General features: G+C 40.6%; 1 protein-coding gene across 1 annotated transcript; it reads left to right on the top strand.

The window, feature by feature from the left end:
* The first annotated feature begins 299 nt into the window (after positions 1 to 299).
* Gsc (goosecoid homeobox) lies at positions 300 to 16,584 on the top strand. Its single transcript, XM_033466798.2, has 3 exons — positions 300 to 1,435; positions 4,575 to 4,864; positions 15,729 to 16,584. Exons 1-3 carry the CDS (start codon positions 946 to 948, stop codon positions 15,948 to 15,950), a joined length of 1,002 nt encoding a protein of 333 aa, XP_033322689.1. The 5' UTR covers positions 300 to 945; the 3' UTR covers positions 15,951 to 16,584.
* Positions 16,585 to 18,076: the final 1,492 nt, after the last annotated feature.

Genomic DNA, 18,076 nt, shown 5'->3' with positions numbered 1-18,076 from the left:
GCCAGCATCCTCCTGGAAACCATCGTCGAGTCGCTCCCTCTCGATCCACGAGCCATCCCTGTGCCCCCACCACTTCCAGGCATCCTCGCCTCGCGTAGGGGATGCCGCCGACCGGCCGGTCTGTGGGGGAAAGTGGACGGGGCCAAAACGGGCCACGCCTCCTCCCCGACGTGTCCACGAAAGTTCGCTCGGTTATGTTCGAGGGTGTCTCTCTGTTGCTCTGTCACTGACACGGGGGTGGCTCCCCGTGCGTAGATGTCGGCAAATCTAAGCGCACCCCCGAGAGAGGTCAACGCGTACACGGAGCCGAGAGCAGAGATCCGAGAACAGAGAGCCGAGAGAACCAGTCGTCGGATATCGTTTATCTGATCGATGTCACTGCATGACTGGACAGCTCTTCGCGCGGATTCACCCTCGTCCTAGTCTTCTTCGTGGCACGAACGAAGACTGCTCTCTCTCTCTCTCTCTTCTCTCTCTCTCCCCTTTCGTTGCTTCTGTAGTTGTCGTTCGACGACGATCGTCCATGTCCCGATGTCGTCGACGACAGTTGTGAGCCAGTGATACGATTCCGAGTGCTCGACAGAGACAAAGGAGCTCGGCAGCACCCTGGAACAGAGATATACTAGTGCGCCGTGAAGGATCGCGATGAGCCTCGGAGGATCGGCGAAGAGTTCGTAGCAATCTTCGTGGCCCGGAGACGACCCCCTGTGCGCGTTGATATGTGACATTTCGGAAAGGAGCCGACGCGTGACCGTTGTTGACACTGATCGGAGTCCTCTCAGCGACGGAGGCTGTCGTCGACTGGCTAGATACGATGCCTTTGCGTCGGCACTGATCTCGGACGGCTGGAAGACAGTTCGAAACCCGGACGGAGAGTTTCGTCGAGGAGGCTCGAAGTGTCCGAGTGGCGGTTCAACGTTGACAATAGTAGGTTCGGCGCGTAACATGGTAGAGAGCACCTATGCGAGCGACTCGCCCAGATCGCGTTCTCCGATGACGGAGCCGTCGAGTCCTCTCCAAGATGGTCCCGGTATTTCCGGTTACGGGCATCGTTATCTGTACAATTATTCCCCGGAAAGCCTGCAGCAGAAGCTGAAGAACGCCGACGAGCAGAACCGCGTCGCCGGGAGGAGGCACGATGTCGACTGCGAGAAAATGGTCTCCAGGGGTTCCTTGATCTCGGAGGAGATGCGGTTCAGGCAGCGCGAGGTCACCAGGCCCAGCTCGTCGGCCACCATGTCCTCGCCCACGTCCGCCTTCACCATCGAGAACATCCTGGCACCCAGGCCCATCGGCAACATGACGCCCGGCAACACCGCCGGACTGGGACCCATCATACAGAACCCGGAGGCTATGGCTTCCAGGACCACCGCCGCTATGCACCCTCTGCAGCAGCAGATACATCATTTGGCCTTCACGTCCGCCGATCTTTTCGGTAAGTTACCGGATCCTTTGCCGGATCTACTTTTCTTTCTAGATAAAGAGACCCGTCTCTTTCCTATCTTTTCTCTCGTTTTTTCTGTCTCTTCTCCAAGTCGACCGTTCTCGACGAGTATGCTCGCCGCGATACAAAATGTTGCCGTTTCTTCGTTGCGACGAATTGGTATACTCGTTGTATACAGCTAACCGGTTAAGGATATAACCGTTGATATTCTTTGGAAATTGTGTATTTTATTAAAATGCAAGAGAACGCGTTTTAAAATGGAAAATAATCTCAAGAGAATATGAAGAAAATCGTCTGCAGCGATTGCAAGACAAATGAGCCGAGTATGATATCCTTTCTCTTTTTTAAATCATTTTAATAAGTTGAAATTAACACTTGGCCAACCGAATGGGCAGATCTTCCCGTTTTAAATTCAGTCGATTGACACGACCGAATGGATGATTAATGAGAAATTAAAACTGATTGCTTGATTTTATTAAGATTTGCATGAAGTACGAATGCAAATGAATGAAGTAATCGATGCCATATAAGTTTGCTTCGTAATTTTTGTTCAATAGAATGAAATATTTTAATTTTATGAAAATTTTTGAGCTCTCTAGCGCGGTCGTGGAAGTGTTAATACGTCAACGTTCTTAGTTTCATTCGATCTTTTCCCCGATTCGACGTTTCACCGTCACACTTTTGCCATGAACGCATCAAATCCGCAGTCTAATGGCTTACAGAAGCGAACGAAGCATGGAGGAACTTTCATATGTAATTCGAAAATAGTTTAGCAAATTTGTCTGGCGATACTTTACTTTCTTAATAGAATATTGAAACGATGAGAGTCTATAGGAAGCTGGTTCTACTCTCTTTTCGATCACGTTTGTATCGCAAGAGTAAACATAGGAAGCCTAAAATCTGCATACATTTGTTAAAAATATCGATTGGCTGATGAATCATTGCGTTTTATCGTTGTATTGCCGTCTGGGGAAAGATGGGGAAAAAATGCAACGACTTATTGGCCGACCCAATAGTTACCTTAGAAATCTTTCTTTATTTTCCATTCGTTTCTGCGTCGCTCTTCGATACGATCGGTCGTGTCTCGCTTTTAATATTAATAATATTTATAATATTCATAATATTAATAACATTCAAACAAGTGCATGAAATTACAACACAATTGCGGCAGATTTTCACCCGCGAAGCGTACTTATGGGTATAAAGCCGGCGGGTCTTACGCATTCGTTTACAAAGAGACGAGTGGATCGAATTTGAAACGGTAGCCGATAATTGAAGCAAATAATAATTGAACTTTTAAATAAGAACGTGTTTAAATAAACCAAAAGGAAGACGTTTAGTTAATCGCGCGGCAGGCGCAGATTGCACAGAAAAATTCGCAGTTTAATCGTCGCGTGCGAACGCTCGAGAACTCATCTTAATATTTTAATCATCGTAATCCCGATCTTCGGTACCGGCTCTTAGTCCAAGTCTATTAATTCCTTCAAAATTCCGCTTCTTCGCGATCGTATGCTGACGTGTAAATTAACGTGAAATTTCGAAAGAATGAATTTGAAATCGTCGAACAAATAAGAACGAAATTGAACAGAATCGGCGAAGACGATAGATTTTCTATCGAAACGCAGAGGTTCGCCGTAGCGAGAGAACGTCTCGTTTCCCGTTTGGCGAACAAAGCGATTAGCGGAACGGAGTAAAACGGAGAAAAGCGACTTCCGCGGCTTTGTCGCGCACATTCTCGAACGAAACATCGGCTGGCCGCGACTCGCGACGACGACGACGACGACGACGACGGTGACAATTTTCGTGCGCGGCGGTTTCGAGTCCTTCGAGGCCTCGTAGCGGAAAAATGAAAGACGGCATAAATCCTCGGAGGGCCCGACGCGTTCTGGCAACGAAATTTCCTTTATGCCCCCGAGGGCTTTAAGTATTCCACTCGCGCGATGGAGAGAGCAGAGCGAAGGAGAAAGGAGGGAGGGAGAAAGAGACGGTGCACACGGGCGCAGATTGGGGATGTGCGGGCCAGAAATCCACAATCCGTTTCCATCACGCGCGAACGATTTAGCTCCTTGCAATCCCGCGCAAGGAAGATGAAAAACGAGGAACGGGAAAATATGCAAGCCCGCGGGAAAGAGACCGAGCGAGACCCGGTTGAAAGCACAAACACGCCCTTCGCGCATTTTTACGCGGCGACGTCGCGTCTAAGCAGCTTTCTTCGAGATTTTAAACCAAAATATCCCCCGCGAGGCCGGCTCGTGTTTTTCGCCCCCCTTATTCGCAACGGCGTCGCAACATGCTAAACGATATTACAATTTCGACATCCCGTCGACCGATATTCCCGCTTCGTTCCAGTTTTCTCCTCGAACGGTGCTCGAAACAACTCGAACAGTTCTTCCAGTCTGATCTTCCAGACGCGGACCGTGCTTGGATTTTCAATTTAATTTATATACGAACTTATATAAAAACTTCTTGCGGTCTTTCACGTTCTAAGAGAGTTGACGACACCTCGAACGCTAAATTGAAAAGAAAAAAAACAGAAACAGTTTTCAATTACAATAAATAAATTCACGCTCTACTCTTTCGCCTCTCTTTCCTTTTCGATGGTTCCTGCGACGACGATTCAGCCTTCTCGCTCGAAATAATCGAATTTTGCCTCAAAAAGAAAAAAGAACGATATCGCTTGAAAGTATTTTCACAGATTTTACTAAAACGAAAGTAAAATAAGAATTGTCTACGTTGATTATGGCACAGAGAAAAATTAAATGAAAATCGGTAAGTCCAAAATAGGCGTAGCGATCTGCAGAATTAAAACAGTCTCCGCGCTCCGCCGAGATCCGTCTTCGTCGCGAACGCGTAAAATCCACGATCTCCGCCAACGAAACGCGGAAGAAGCGAAACGGGAGTAAATAGTCACGGATGCCGGCTAATTCGCGCGCATAAGCACGCGGGATTGAATGACGGTGGCGAGGGTGTGAACAGCTCGTTCATTTTTAACGAGCCCGACACCTAGCGCGGTGTTCAAAAAGCGGGTAAAGTGGATTTAGTCGGGGGATAGTTTTCTTTTTACCGAAAGCGATGCTAAGCAAAGGAGGATTCTGATCCGATGTTATTAACATTTCTGTTATTTGTTCAGCCGCCGCGTATCCGAGCTTGTATTCCGGCGGATACGTGGCAGCAATGGCGGCCGCCGGCGTTTCGCTGCACGGACAGCCGGCTTTCTACCACGCGGCTCATCCTTATCAAATAAATCCGAACGCGGCCGCCGTCGGGCCCATGGCGAAGAGGAAACGTCGCCATAGAACAATATTCACCGAGGAACAATTGGAGCAACTGGAAGCCACCTTCGATAAGACTCACTATCCGGACGTGATCCTGAGGGAGCAGCTTGCGCAGCAGGTCGATCTCAAAGAGGAGAGGATCGAGGTAAGGTCGAAGGAGAGAGATCATACATAAGAGCCGAGATTACTTTTTCCTACTTTAGAAACCGTTTCGGTCTGTTTCGTGGCCTCGGCAAACACAATTTCTCTTGCGGCCGATCATTTCCTGAAAGACGAGGATGATCGATCGATATATCCGACTAACAAGAAATTCGACGTTTCGTATTACGAGATTCCAATATCTTCTTCTGCACTAGGTCTAGGTTATTATTATTATTTTACCTCGTAAAAGTAACAGATTTATTCAAATTTTTCACGAGATTTATCGTAATATGTCGCAGTTCTAATAACGTAATTTGCAGATATCCTACTATCTCGTATCAAATGTAGTATTATCCGAAATAGTTTCATTTCTACGTTTCTCGCGTGTATCTGGAGAAATGTTCAGGTATTAAAGGATTTACATTTGTACGGATTCGTTTTTTTATTATATTTATTTACGTGTATATTTATTTTATTTTATCTTTTTCAATATACATTTGCCGATATTCTACTATTTCATACCAAATGTAGTATTATCCGAATAAGTTTCATTTCTACGTTTCTCGCGTGTATCTGGAGAAATGTTCAGGTATTAAAGGATTTACATTTATACAGATTCGTTTTTTTCTATCATATTTATTCACGCGTATATCTATTTCATTTTATTTTTTTCAATATACGTTAGTACAAAATTTAACGAAAGTAATATTTCATTGTTCTCGAAGACCAAATTATTATCGGGAATTATCATTCCGAAAATAAAGCTTCGAATGCGTCTATCTTTAAACTTCGTTATTTAGACGTATCTTGGTATTGAAGAATTCGGGCAGCGAATATGTCCAATGAAATATCGAATGAATTTCCTATAAACGAGCGGGTCGGTATCATAGCGGTGTAAGCCGCATTTTCTTCATTGTTAGAAACAAAGAGTGTTACCATGCTTATTAACCGTCTGTAGTCGAGTGGCGACTCCAAGGTCTCGCGAACAGTTGTTATATCACGTTTCAAAATAATTCGAATAGAATTCGATTCGCCGATAACCACCGCCGATCGTAACTTATTCGTTACTATGGAGACCATTCGAAGAATTTCACGGAGCCGGCTTCTCACCGGTAGCCTAAACTTGACAAATTACTCGAGCCTGGAAGAATATTAGGTTTCCGGTCGTCAAACATTGACCATTCGGATATACTCGGCCATAGACTCCGTGCCGATGACAAAACGCGTGTTTTCACCGTTCGCGCGGAGCGTCCGAGCGGAGAGGCTGACCGTGCCCGGTTGTCATAATTCTTTCATGAGGGTCATTAAAATTATTTGTGGCCAGTATTTATCGAGCGTCGCTCGACTTGGGCCAACGAGTTGCATGCTAGATTAAAAGCTTTTCCCCGGTAATGTGTTTGCTTCGACTATACATATGATCGGGTGGCACGCATGCATTAACATCGCGCACGTGCGACGACGCCCCGGTTCCCGTAGAACTCGTGGCACGGTCGTTTAACGGTGTAAAGGTCCGCGGCCGCGTGTAATCATTAATTCGTCACGAGCTACTTCACGTTTAATCGAGGCAACTCGTTTTTGCGTACGCCGCCGATTAACCCGCCGGACATGTTTGTAATGTCAGAATAACGCGACGCGATCGAGCCGAGCGCGGCCGCCGCGCCGAGACGGAACCGTGTGTTTACCGAAGAAAACCTCGGTGAACGTGAAATATCTCGACTGCTCGAATTTCACCGAGAAACAGAATTAACCAGTTTTAACTGTGGCGCCTCGATTTCAGAGCGCGCACCTATATGTGTCGCGAGAATCGAGCGGCGACGAGTATACTCGTCGAACACGATGTAAGTGTCGCTGTTGAAATATCGAGTCGAAAAGACGGTTTTATTTGATAAAATTAATAATTTTATTACTAATATTTACTTATTCGCTCGACGTTAACATATACCATATACATGATAAACAAAAAACCCAGGGATAATAGAATACTTATAAAAGATAAAAATTCAAATTGCTGCTGTAGAGAGAGTGGTACTTAGCAAAGCAAGGAACAATATATAATGGCACTTTGCACGTCGAACACCAATATCGTGATTCTTTTCTAATTTTATTTTTATAACAATGTAAACAACTTCGTGCGGGATTGGCCTAAAAATATTCTGAACATCTTGAAATTTGAGAATATGATTTTGTTTTCCTTAAAATTACAATTTAAATAACCAACGGTCGCTACTTCTTACGCACGACGAGTATACTCGTCGTGTCACAAAATATTGCCATTTCTCCGTGACGAGTATACTCGCCGAACACAGCTAACCGGTTAACCAGTCTTTGACGAGTATACTCGTCGTAACGCGAAATCGTGCCATTTCTTTCCGATTTCAAGGTTGATTTTGACGTACGACGGCCGAGAACAATCGTGGAATGGGAAAAGTAGCTGACACGTATAATTCGAACCACTCTGTCCGAGTTGTTTCCAGCGTTATTCCAGCGAGTTCTTATCGCACCGTTTTTATTCCCCCGATGAAACGCAGAAAATGTTTTTCGTATTTTCTTTATCAACCGCGCGATTCCACGCGGCAGCTACAAAACAGCTTCTGGAATTCATTTTTCATACATAGACAGGGAATATATTTACGGAGATTCGTACCCCCGAGAAAAATTAAATTCGCCAAACAAGGTATTAATAGACAATTTATGTTCTTCGCGGTTTTGTCTACGCCGGAAAAAAAGACGGCGACGTTGCGGTTTTTATTCGCGTTTGCTACGTTGTTGTTGTTGCGTTTCACGTATCTGCCGGTGTAATGTACATGTACAATTCGGTCGCGCGTTGTACCAACCTCGTTGGAAACAGCGCTTCACCGAACTCGCGATGAAAATCGTCGTTGAAAAGAAAACGCTCGACGTACGAATTTTATGCGTTTACGATAAAAGCGGTCGTACGATGTTTGCACGGTGGATAGAAGACATTTAGAATGGACCGGAGTTTGGACAAAATTTCATTCGGATTACGGATAAAAGATAAAGACTTAACGAAGAAAATTGTATTCGACGCTGTCGAATAAACATTCGATCGAATGACAATTTATGTAGATACAAATTAATCCGAATGAAATATTATTCGAACAAGTATTCGTTCGAATCGGATTTTATTCGAATAGGAATTTATTTGTGCAGGAATTCGTATGGAAAATAATAATAATAACGACAAGAAATAAGATAAATAATAAGAAGAATGATAGAATATAAAGCGTTTTATGTTCTTATGAATTCTTATATAAATATTACTTTTTCGAATTATTCGAATAATGAAGTTTTCCGAATCATTCGAACAAATAGATAGAATAATTAATGACGAATATTAAATTATTCGAATCAAATATTCGACCAAAAGTAATTCGTCCGGACAATTATCTCAGATAGATATTCATTCGAAACGATTCGAATAACGGCGAACTCTGAAACGGACGAAATATTAAACAAAACTTAAGCAAATCAAACTGTCTAAAAGTACTATAGAATAGAAGATTCGACTTGCGCTCGTTACAAAGGGCAAAGAACAGCTTTATTTCGCATGAAGATCTCTGGTAATTGCAGTCAGAAGACTTTTGTTCGTCTCCTCGAGGAGCCTAAATCCACGAACAGAAGCTTCGAGAGACTACTTCGAGTTTGCGGCGTGGTTGCCGCAAGAATGCTCGGATAGACTTAGGGCGGTGTCATTGAGACTGGATCGCCGGAAAGATCCTTTTCTGAAGCAGTGTCCTAGTCCCGTTTAAAGGGATTGCCAGGAGTACGATGCTCAGTTTCAGTTTCTCCTATTCGTTTCGGCAGCAGATGCCCTTTTGTGGATCGAGGACTCCATCGTGAATTTCTTGTCGATTGTACCGGGTGGTCTTCGAAAAATGGTCCACCGAATGGTCGGAGCAATTTCTGGAAAGAGAATTAACTTGTTGACACTTTAATTCACGGCTGTCTTGCGATTCAATCGTCGCAGATAATTTATTGCGAAGCACTGTGAAATCGTTAGACATATCGAGCGGATGTCGTGCTTCTGTAATCAGGTAATGCGACAGTGCGTCCGTGAACTGCGATCTCTTGCATAAATTGTAATTACCGCGACTGTGCGAACTGCGAGCATGTCGCTGTTCTACTTCAATGCCGCGAGAAAACATTTAACACTAAATCTACCAAGCAGTAATACTAACTGGCAGGTACTGCTTCACAAAAGTGAGAAGACCGAATTTACTTAGAATTTGTAGAGTTATTATTATAAAACTTGCTCCAATAATATAACTTGTTCAAGCGTTTTCGACGAAAGAGTCTCGGAACTTTGCAGAATTGCAAAATAAGAAAGCGGTCACTTTGACCGCGGTAGGTTTAGTGTTAAAAAAGAAACGTGATTTGGAGATGTTCTACTACTATTTCATACGAAATAGTATGTATCTGGATAATGCGATACTAAATAATTTAAATGTATAATTTTGTTTACCATATTTATTTATTAGTTATGTTATTTTTCTCGATATACATTGGTACAAAATTTAGTGAGCATAATATTTCATGATTTTCGAAAACCAAATGATTAAACTTCATTGTTTAGACATGTCTCGGTATTGAATTGGAGCAACGATTTCTGGACATGTTAAAATTATGTTCCATAAAAAATCAGAGATCGTTGCTATTCTTCTTCGGAACATTAGCATTACACTTAGAAAATGATGTACAATTTAATTTTTATAAATATTGATTCGAAACGATTCGAATAATGCTCACTCTCTGGCTCATACATTGGCCGAAATAATGATAGATTCATCTTACTTTTGCGACGTATAAAAGCGTGTTTTACGTAACATTTCTGTGCTTCGTTATTAGCACGATTAGTTCCAATGTATGTAGCGAATCACATAATTATTTAAATAATACAATTTTTCTTAATACAGTTATTACATTGACATCAGAAAAATTTGGAAATTTTGTGGACAAATTTTGAAATGAATACTATCGCTTAATATTATTGCATCTGCATTTAAAATATTGCCATAAATGCAATTAGAAATAAATTCAATAATAAAGGAAATCTAATATTTAGTTGCTCTTACAATGTTTTTTGCGACCTCGAATATCCTTTGCTGCACAAAATAGGGTAAACTGACGAGGTTGTGTAAAAATCAAAGAACTTCTAATAGCAATGAGGTGGCAAGGCGATGATATTTTTTGTTACGTTCACGCTGGAACGTTGGCAAATAAGTAAGAGATAGAGAGAATATAATACGAACATTGTTTAAACATTGAAAATTTCTGTTGAACTCGAAATGTCCCAAGAAAATTCTGACTTATCCAGCACAATGTACAGTTGTATTTGTTTGTATGGCACGTTGTGCCGTATTACGTGTTGCGCGTTTCTCTGGCATTATTTCGGCCACTGTAATTTAACACATTGAATGCCACGGGGGTCACCGGTGACCGGCATTTAACTTGGCGGTGACGTCATGGGGGCCACCGGTGACCGGCGCGCCCAAATTGATAAAAATATATATAATTTCAAACAAATGTCAATATCTAAAATTTTGTATTATTACCATCGTCGATTCGAACAGTGACCCCTGTCGTAATTGACACGTCAAACATGGTTATACACTGTAACTTATCTATTGCAGATAATATTTCAACATTATATGTATCACATGAAAGAAAATTCATCGTGGCGCCACGGACAATTTCTGTAAAACCGGCGTGGCATTCAACGTGTTAAACGTCTAGCGAGAGAAAACCAGTGAAGTTTGAAAACATTCACTTTTTAAAGAATATTTAATATTTTTCAATTCTAACAGGTTCGATAACAGGTATCTAAACGAGGATTTTTAGGATTTCGAAGGGGTCTCCTTCAAATATACATATAACTAAATTTATTAAAGTAAATTTTTAGAAAGGTATTAATACATATTCCGCGTACAATGCGTTAATGTAGCCAACAAGTAAAGCGCGGAATTGATCGCAAATTGTCATTTTTCAACGTTATCGAAGTTAGAATTACAGGAGAATTAGAATCAAATTTGTATTCGCTCGAAGAATCGTTTCTGTAAAACGATCGATCGCTTGTTATTTTGTTTACAGTGAATTCTGATCGTCGGACGTATGCGTGCGACGAGAGGGTGGGGGTTGTCGGAGCGCGCGGAACAATAATTAAAAGTACATTGGCAATCGAATTAAATTTCGAAAGGTTGTCGGCGTCGCGTCCGCGTAAACGTTTTGGTCAATTTAATTATCGAAGATTGAAATTTTAGAAATGTTCAGAGGCCGGCGTGGGTTTCGTCGGCGGTGTTTTCGTGCGTGTAAATGATTGGGGGCGAGCGAAAAACGAGCGAATTATAACGATTTCAAAGAAAAATAAGATGAGCGTTTCGTGATCGCTCGTTGCGCGTTCGCGTATACAGGCGAAAATGATTAATAGATATTTATGAGAAAAATGATATAAATATCTGTAAAACCGTCGTAGCATTCAACGTGTTAATGAACAACCGCAATGAACGACGTATATTATACATACAGTCTGAGACGGCTGAATTGTTTCGTTCGCCTCGATAACGAGTTCCGTTTGCACAACGTGATCGTGATCCCGGGGCAAACACTAATATGGTCGGCGCGATATAAACTCGCGTCGTTCGGCGGCGGCGTCGGCGGCGTGTAATTTGCCCAAACAATCGAGCAATCCCAAAGTCATTCACACTTATCGCGGACCACCCGCGTGGTCGGCCCCGGCAAAGGAAAAAATCTCCGGGTCCCGAGAGCCTTTAAAGACTTTGAAACAACATATACCTGCCGTACACCTGCCGCGGCGAGAGCAAGAGTTTCGGTGTTTGTACAGAATTAGTAGAAAGGCGACTTTTCCAGACGGGGCCGGAGGAGAGAGACCGGGAAACGAAGGAAAAGGCCGGGAAAGGAAACGGGCTCTCTCGGGCCTAAAGCACTTCGTCCGCGTGTTTGGAAAGAAGCACGACGACTGTTTGCGGACTCTATCCCCCGTGATTGCATCGATAGAATGCCAGAAACACGGACGACAGGTGTTCGGATAGAACAAACGTTCGGACACGATTAAAGGAAATGTCCCAGGTCGCCGGTCTACACGAAATTATATTCGTTAGTGTTGCCGTTAACACGTTATCGTTCGGATGACTAAAAATAGTCATTTTCTTGACCGCTCGTGAAACGCCGGGGAACTAGAAATAATCGAAACTTGATAAAAAAAACTTAATAGTACAAATTTTTCTTCTTTTTTTTCTTTTCTGAAATAAGAATCCCTTTTTTTTGTCGATTATGATTTTTCACGTGTTTTAACGTGCTTTAAAAATTGAAAGAAACGTAATACATATATGTATTGTTTCGGTGTTTCTTTTTTTTTTAGAAACACCTATATATTCTCTTTATTTTGTATTTCTTCTTTTAAATTCTAAAAACAATTAATTAGAACATTAGAATATATTTCTTCTTTTAAAAAAAAATGGGTCAGCTTTCTGGTGTACGTGTTTTCTTGAAAATAAAAAATCCAATGGTAAAATTTATTTCATGTAATTGAATCCAAATAAAATCTTTTTTGTATGAAACGACATATCTTATAATTTAATTTAACTGTCTGATATTTTATATGTTATATCAATTTTCGTAAAGCGATGCAACAATTTTAAAACATGCCTGACCTGGTACGAGAGAATACGTTAAATATTCATGTGTACGTGGACATTTGATAATACGACGATATTTTGATAATTATCATGACATCATAATTATCATACATCGTATTAATGTATTTCGATTAATATATCGAATGGACCGCATGAAAGTTTTTTCGTTAAGGCAATCGCGTTGCAAACGTTGAACTGATAAACGGTTCGTTAATTCATGTTTCCAACGAAATTGTTCCGTTACGTTTGCTCGTCAAAAAATTGATGATCATTTTCGTGTTTTCAATAAACTAATTCACGCGTTACGTGAAAAATTCATTATCGTAATGAACATTTTACATTGACTAACGTAAAGATATTTACTTTCATGACGAATGTAAATTCATTTCATTAACGAACGCACGCGTAAACTGATCGTACAAATTTATTATGTTAATGTGAAACACTCTTGTATTCGATGATCTTTTTACTAAAAATTTATTGACAAATAAATGACAAATAATTAATTCACAAATAATTAATAATACGAACAACGTTTTTCTCACCGCGAAAGCATAAAATTATACGAACAATTTAGCCATAGGCCATTTAACCAACAGGTTAAATATAATATACTATAATAAATTTCGTTTAATTGCGGTGCTCGATATAATAATTAACACGCGAATTGTGTTTACACTGTATCGTTGCATTAACAGTTGAAATTACTGTATTGACATTTCCGGTTTTGTATTCGCCTAGATTGTTGTTAACATCGAAGTAACTACAATATTCCTATTATTCCTATTTTCTTTCATTTTTCTATTTTCACGGTATAATTTGCTTGCTAGACGAGTCTCATGTAATTCGATCTCAATTAATCGATTGCCAGCTGGTTCGAACTGAGTGACCATAACCGATTACTGGGATCGCAGAGTGTTTGCAGAGAAAAGGAAAAACGGAGAAAGAAAACAAACGGTTCGAACGGAATTCTGGGAGAACGGCGGTAGCTCCGGGAAGCGGGCAATATGTAAATGTCAACATGGAATATTAAAAACATTTAACAGAAGCATGTCACGGGGTTGGGGAGGGAGAGGGGGTGGGATCTGACGATAAAATGAATCGAAAGATCGTTGCAGCAATATCGAGAAGACAAATTGTACTTGCCGAGGCTCGATTTAGAAATTCGCATTAGCAGATCAAATTTCAATGGTGATCTCATAAATCTGTGGCTATTAGGAAGTGGGAATTTCAAAAAAATTTGTGTTGATACGTTAATCGAATTGTAGCATATAGGACTTCCGCATTTATTGGAGAATCGTGAAAACAGATTCTATAGACCGAGAAAAATTATGCATTTTGAAACACAACTGAATTAGCAATGGTGATCGAAACTTCGAGCGATAATATCTCGGAAGTTAGAACACGATGATTTGCCGCGTTCTTCCTTGCAGCCACAGAATTGTCGAGGCGTAATACATTAGGTCCCAATTTATTAGGAATTGGCGATGCTATTTGCAATTTCAATGATAGGAAATGGAAGGTTTAGAAGCGCGAGCGGGGACTCTTAAGTAATTAGACGGGAGATCAGCGGAATATCCGAAACGCCGAAGGTAACAACGGAGGTATTGATTTTCAGCGTTCGTTTAAATCGAGTCGGACAAGCGTGAGGAACGAATGATGATTTCGAATGTGGGATGAAGCCGTTTGATCTTCGCTGGCTCCCTTCCGCCTTGTTACGAGACCCCGCGCGATGAATACGAGAGCGCGCAGGTAAAACGGGCTTATCAATTAAGCGCCGTGTCCGTTCTGACAGAAATAGAGGTCTCTTGATCATTTTGCGATGCAATAACGAGAAACTCGTACACGGACGTGCGTCGGTTCCAATACCAAACGACAAGATGTCGTTGAAAACACTTCGTTGAAAGAGAAGATTTCTTATTCGTGGCTGTGCTCAACTCTTCAACGATTTTCGCAAATTAATCTAGGATTGAAAAATGCGAAGCAGAGTCCGTTTGTTTTCACGATTCAAGGCAGCTTTTCGGAGAATATTTTAGGCTGCTAATTTTTAGGCACTTCTAGCGGAGTTGGGCAAAAAGTAATCCGATCGAATAACGATTATAATTAGTTAGTTACATATAATCATTTATAAATTATTGTTACGAATTCAAAATTCTTACGAATCAGTTATAATAACTGACGAGCGATGACCAATCTGTAATAATTTATGATAACTAACGAGTTGTAGTCGTTAATTATTAATCGGATTATTTTCAAAAATTACAATCATAACCGAACGAAGATCACCAATGTTTCCATAAAATTCTAAAAATACACTAGTTCGCGGATCTTTGCACAAATTTCTTTCACAAATCGTTTTGTATCGAATTAACTTCGTTTTTTTTTGTCGTTTGTACATTTTCTTCTTAACACTTTACTCAATGGAATCCTATCAACCCCTTTGCACTATGATTTCTTTCGCAGCTGTGCTAATCAACGCTGCTTCATTCGGAATAATTTTCCTAAAAGAACGATACAGTTATTGTTTTTTTTATATGTCTGCATCTACATTTATCCCCGAATGTTAATAACCGAAGAATCAAATTTATTAATTTATTTCGATTTAGAAGAAATGTATAAAAATGTCCGAGGAATCAAATTTGATTTCGATTATATACATATAATATAATTTTAATTTTTTATAATATAAAATTCATATCCAGTAGGTTATGTATGAAATCTACGTCGCAAGTCTGACACGTTGTCATAGGATGCAAGGGGTTTATAGACTACAGTAAATTCTCCCGAATTTTCCTTCAGCTTGTAAGCAAAAATGGACAATTTGGGAAGAAGAGATACGATCGTTCGAGCCTCGTGTGACTCATTTTTATAGTTTCCGATTGTCAACAATTATAAAAACAAGATGCAAGGCTCGAATAATCGCATCAACTCTTCCAAAATTGTCCATTTTTGTTTACAAGCTGTAGGAAAATCAGGGAGAATTTACGATATTTAATCGCTGAGGCTGCATGTAAAAGAAGTTCGATCATTTTCTTTTAGATAACAATTTCGATACGACTCCAAATAATTTATCGTATTGTTATAGATGTTACATTAATTCGTGGCTAAATCGTTTTCCTATCGTTGAGCGAGAACGAGGGGTGGGTGGTTTTAAGCGGGCAGGCCCCCTTCACGATCGACTCTTTCCAATTTCAGGTTTGGTTCAAGAACCGCCGCGCAAAATGGCGTAAACAGAAGCGAGAGGAGCAGGAACACATGCGGAAGCTGCAGTTGGAGCAACGTCAGCGTGCCGACGACAGCGTGCCGGTGAACACCGTCAAGGTCGCGGACCACATGCTACTGAGCAGGCAGCAACAACAACAACAGCAACAGCAACCGGAACAGGACACCGACAGTTCAGACCTCGAAGTAGCGTAATCGGAACGTAGATGTTAGATTCTTTTTTTTTCACTGGCTGTCCGGAGGATCCGAAGAGGAGGTTTCCACCCTTTTTACGGCACAGACATGTAAATATGGAAAACTAGGGTGTAAATACGTTTGTACATATAGCTTACGTTCGATGTGTATAAATAGACAGTGAAATAAATTATTGAAACAAAAATGCGGTTCTAATGTATTTCTGCCTACGGCGGAATTATCGTAGAAATATTTCGTACGTACAGATCAACCCCTTGACCTACAATGACGGGCATAGCCCGCGTACGATGATCGGGCCAGAAGTAAATATTACGGGCATAGCCCGCGTACGGTGATCGGGCCAGATGTAAATATTACGTGGAATATTTGATACGCAATTACAGTCTGATGCAATAATTGTGGTAGACACAAGTATTACAAAATATTTATTTATACAAAACTCCAAAATACAAAATTAGTAATCTGTAACGGTATGATATATTTCAAAGCATTCTGGTACATGTAACGGAACTTTACAATTGCCCGGATTGGCGTGTTACACAAGTCGTGCGAACGTCCCGAACGCTGCGCGAGCTTGTATACAATTTCGGCCCAACATCTTCGAATCTAAATCGTAGGTTAAGGGGTTAAACAACGTGCACGAATTACAGTAATATGTCTCCCTAATTGTCGCTCAGATTGCACAGAAAAATGGACAATTTCGGAAGAGAAGTAACTTGCAATTCGTTCTTATAGTTACCAATTGAGCCGTTTATTTTGAAAGTGGCATAAGTCACTTTACCGTAATGAAAAGTGGTGATTTTTTAATGTTTATACGAAATTATTTATACTGAGAGAAATATCAGTATCCTGAGATAACAAATACAAGTAAATCTTCGCGAAAGTTAGCATCCATATTTTGAAACGTGTCAAAACGCAAACCCTTAAATATATCGACTTAAAAACAAAGTGACTTATGCCGCTTTCAAAATAAACGGCTCAATTGTCAAGGTTATGTCAAGGTTAAATATTATCTCCTCTTCCCAAATTGTCCACTTTTGTGTCCAATCTGAGCGTCAATTAGGGAGACATTACTGTATTGTCGATGCGTCTGATAGCAGAAACAATGAACCTCTTCCAATTGTGTATTCCAATCTTTACGTTAGATCTTGATGATCCAATCGGTTGATCTATTGGTTCGCGTAGAGTGTTATCATTTTCCTTGTATCATTTCTTTCACAGCTTAGATAACTATAATTTATTGACGATCTTTGGTAAGATAAAGAAAATATAGATTTATCGCATGGTCGTATTTTACAGCATTTTTGCTGTTGTATCTTCTTAACCGAGAAATGGAACCTTATTTCAGTTTATAGGGATAATCTTATCTAGAGTCTTCGCTATATATGATTTTTTCTTTTTTAACACGTTCAGCGCCACGTCGGTCAAATATGGGTGACACTAATTTTTGACCAATTGAAAATTCATTTTCATTGTAATATATTCGAGCAAACTGAATTTGACTAGAATGTTTCGGATGCGAAGGAGTTCTAATATCATCCACTATGATAAATTTTCACTTTCTAGTTTCGGTTCGATTAATTAAATTTCTTTGATTTTGTAGGTATTTTAGTGGTCGATTGTGGGCACACTGAATGTGTTAAAGGAATTGATAGAACGTTTTGATCTTTTGCAAACGTATCCTTTTCTCAAGTCTCGATGTACTTGAAATTATAGAAGCTCCCTCGAACAAGACCTAAAGGCCTCGCAGGACCCGTTAATTTCAATTAAATAGTGAAAAATTCGAACACACACCGATCGAAATCATGATTGCTAATCAGTGGACTGCGGATCTTTGTGCGTAGACTACGGATCTCCGCGAAATAAAAATTGTCTGCATCTGTTACAGAAAGGTAGGAGTAACTTAAAAAGTTTCATTCTTATCTTAATAATTTTCACATCGACGTTAAACGTAACGTATCGATGTCGTTGAATGTTTTTTTAATCTTTCAACCGTCTCCCAAGTACATTTATTTTTCTCATAAATTCATAAAAAACCTATTATTTATGGCAAATAAACATTCTCTACATTGACTGCAAGATGCAGGAGCTCGATGAACATTTGTCTCTTTTCTTAATCATTTTAA

The sequence above is a fragment of the Megalopta genalis genome, chromosome 4, assembly GCF_051020955.1.
Source record: "Megalopta genalis isolate 19385.01 chromosome 4, iyMegGena1_principal, whole genome shotgun sequence".
In the NCBI taxonomy this organism is placed as follows: domain Eukaryota; kingdom Metazoa; phylum Arthropoda; class Insecta; order Hymenoptera; family Halictidae; genus Megalopta; species Megalopta genalis.
The sequence above is the reverse complement of the archived record's forward strand: the minus strand, read 5'-3'. Positions and strand labels throughout refer to the sequence as shown.

Coding starts and splice junctions, on each gene's coding strand:
- Gsc (XM_033466798.2), top strand. CDS start 946: ATGGTAGAGAGCACCTATGCGAGCGACTCGCCCAGATCGCGTTCTCCG. Junction 1,436..4,574: donor CACGTCCGCCGATCTTTTCG/GTAAGTTACCGG, acceptor TTATTTGTTCAG/CCGCCGCGTATCCGAGCTTG. Junction 4,865..15,728: donor TCAAAGAGGAGAGGATCGAG/GTAAGGTCGAAG, acceptor TTCCAATTTCAG/GTTTGGTTCAAGAACCGCCG.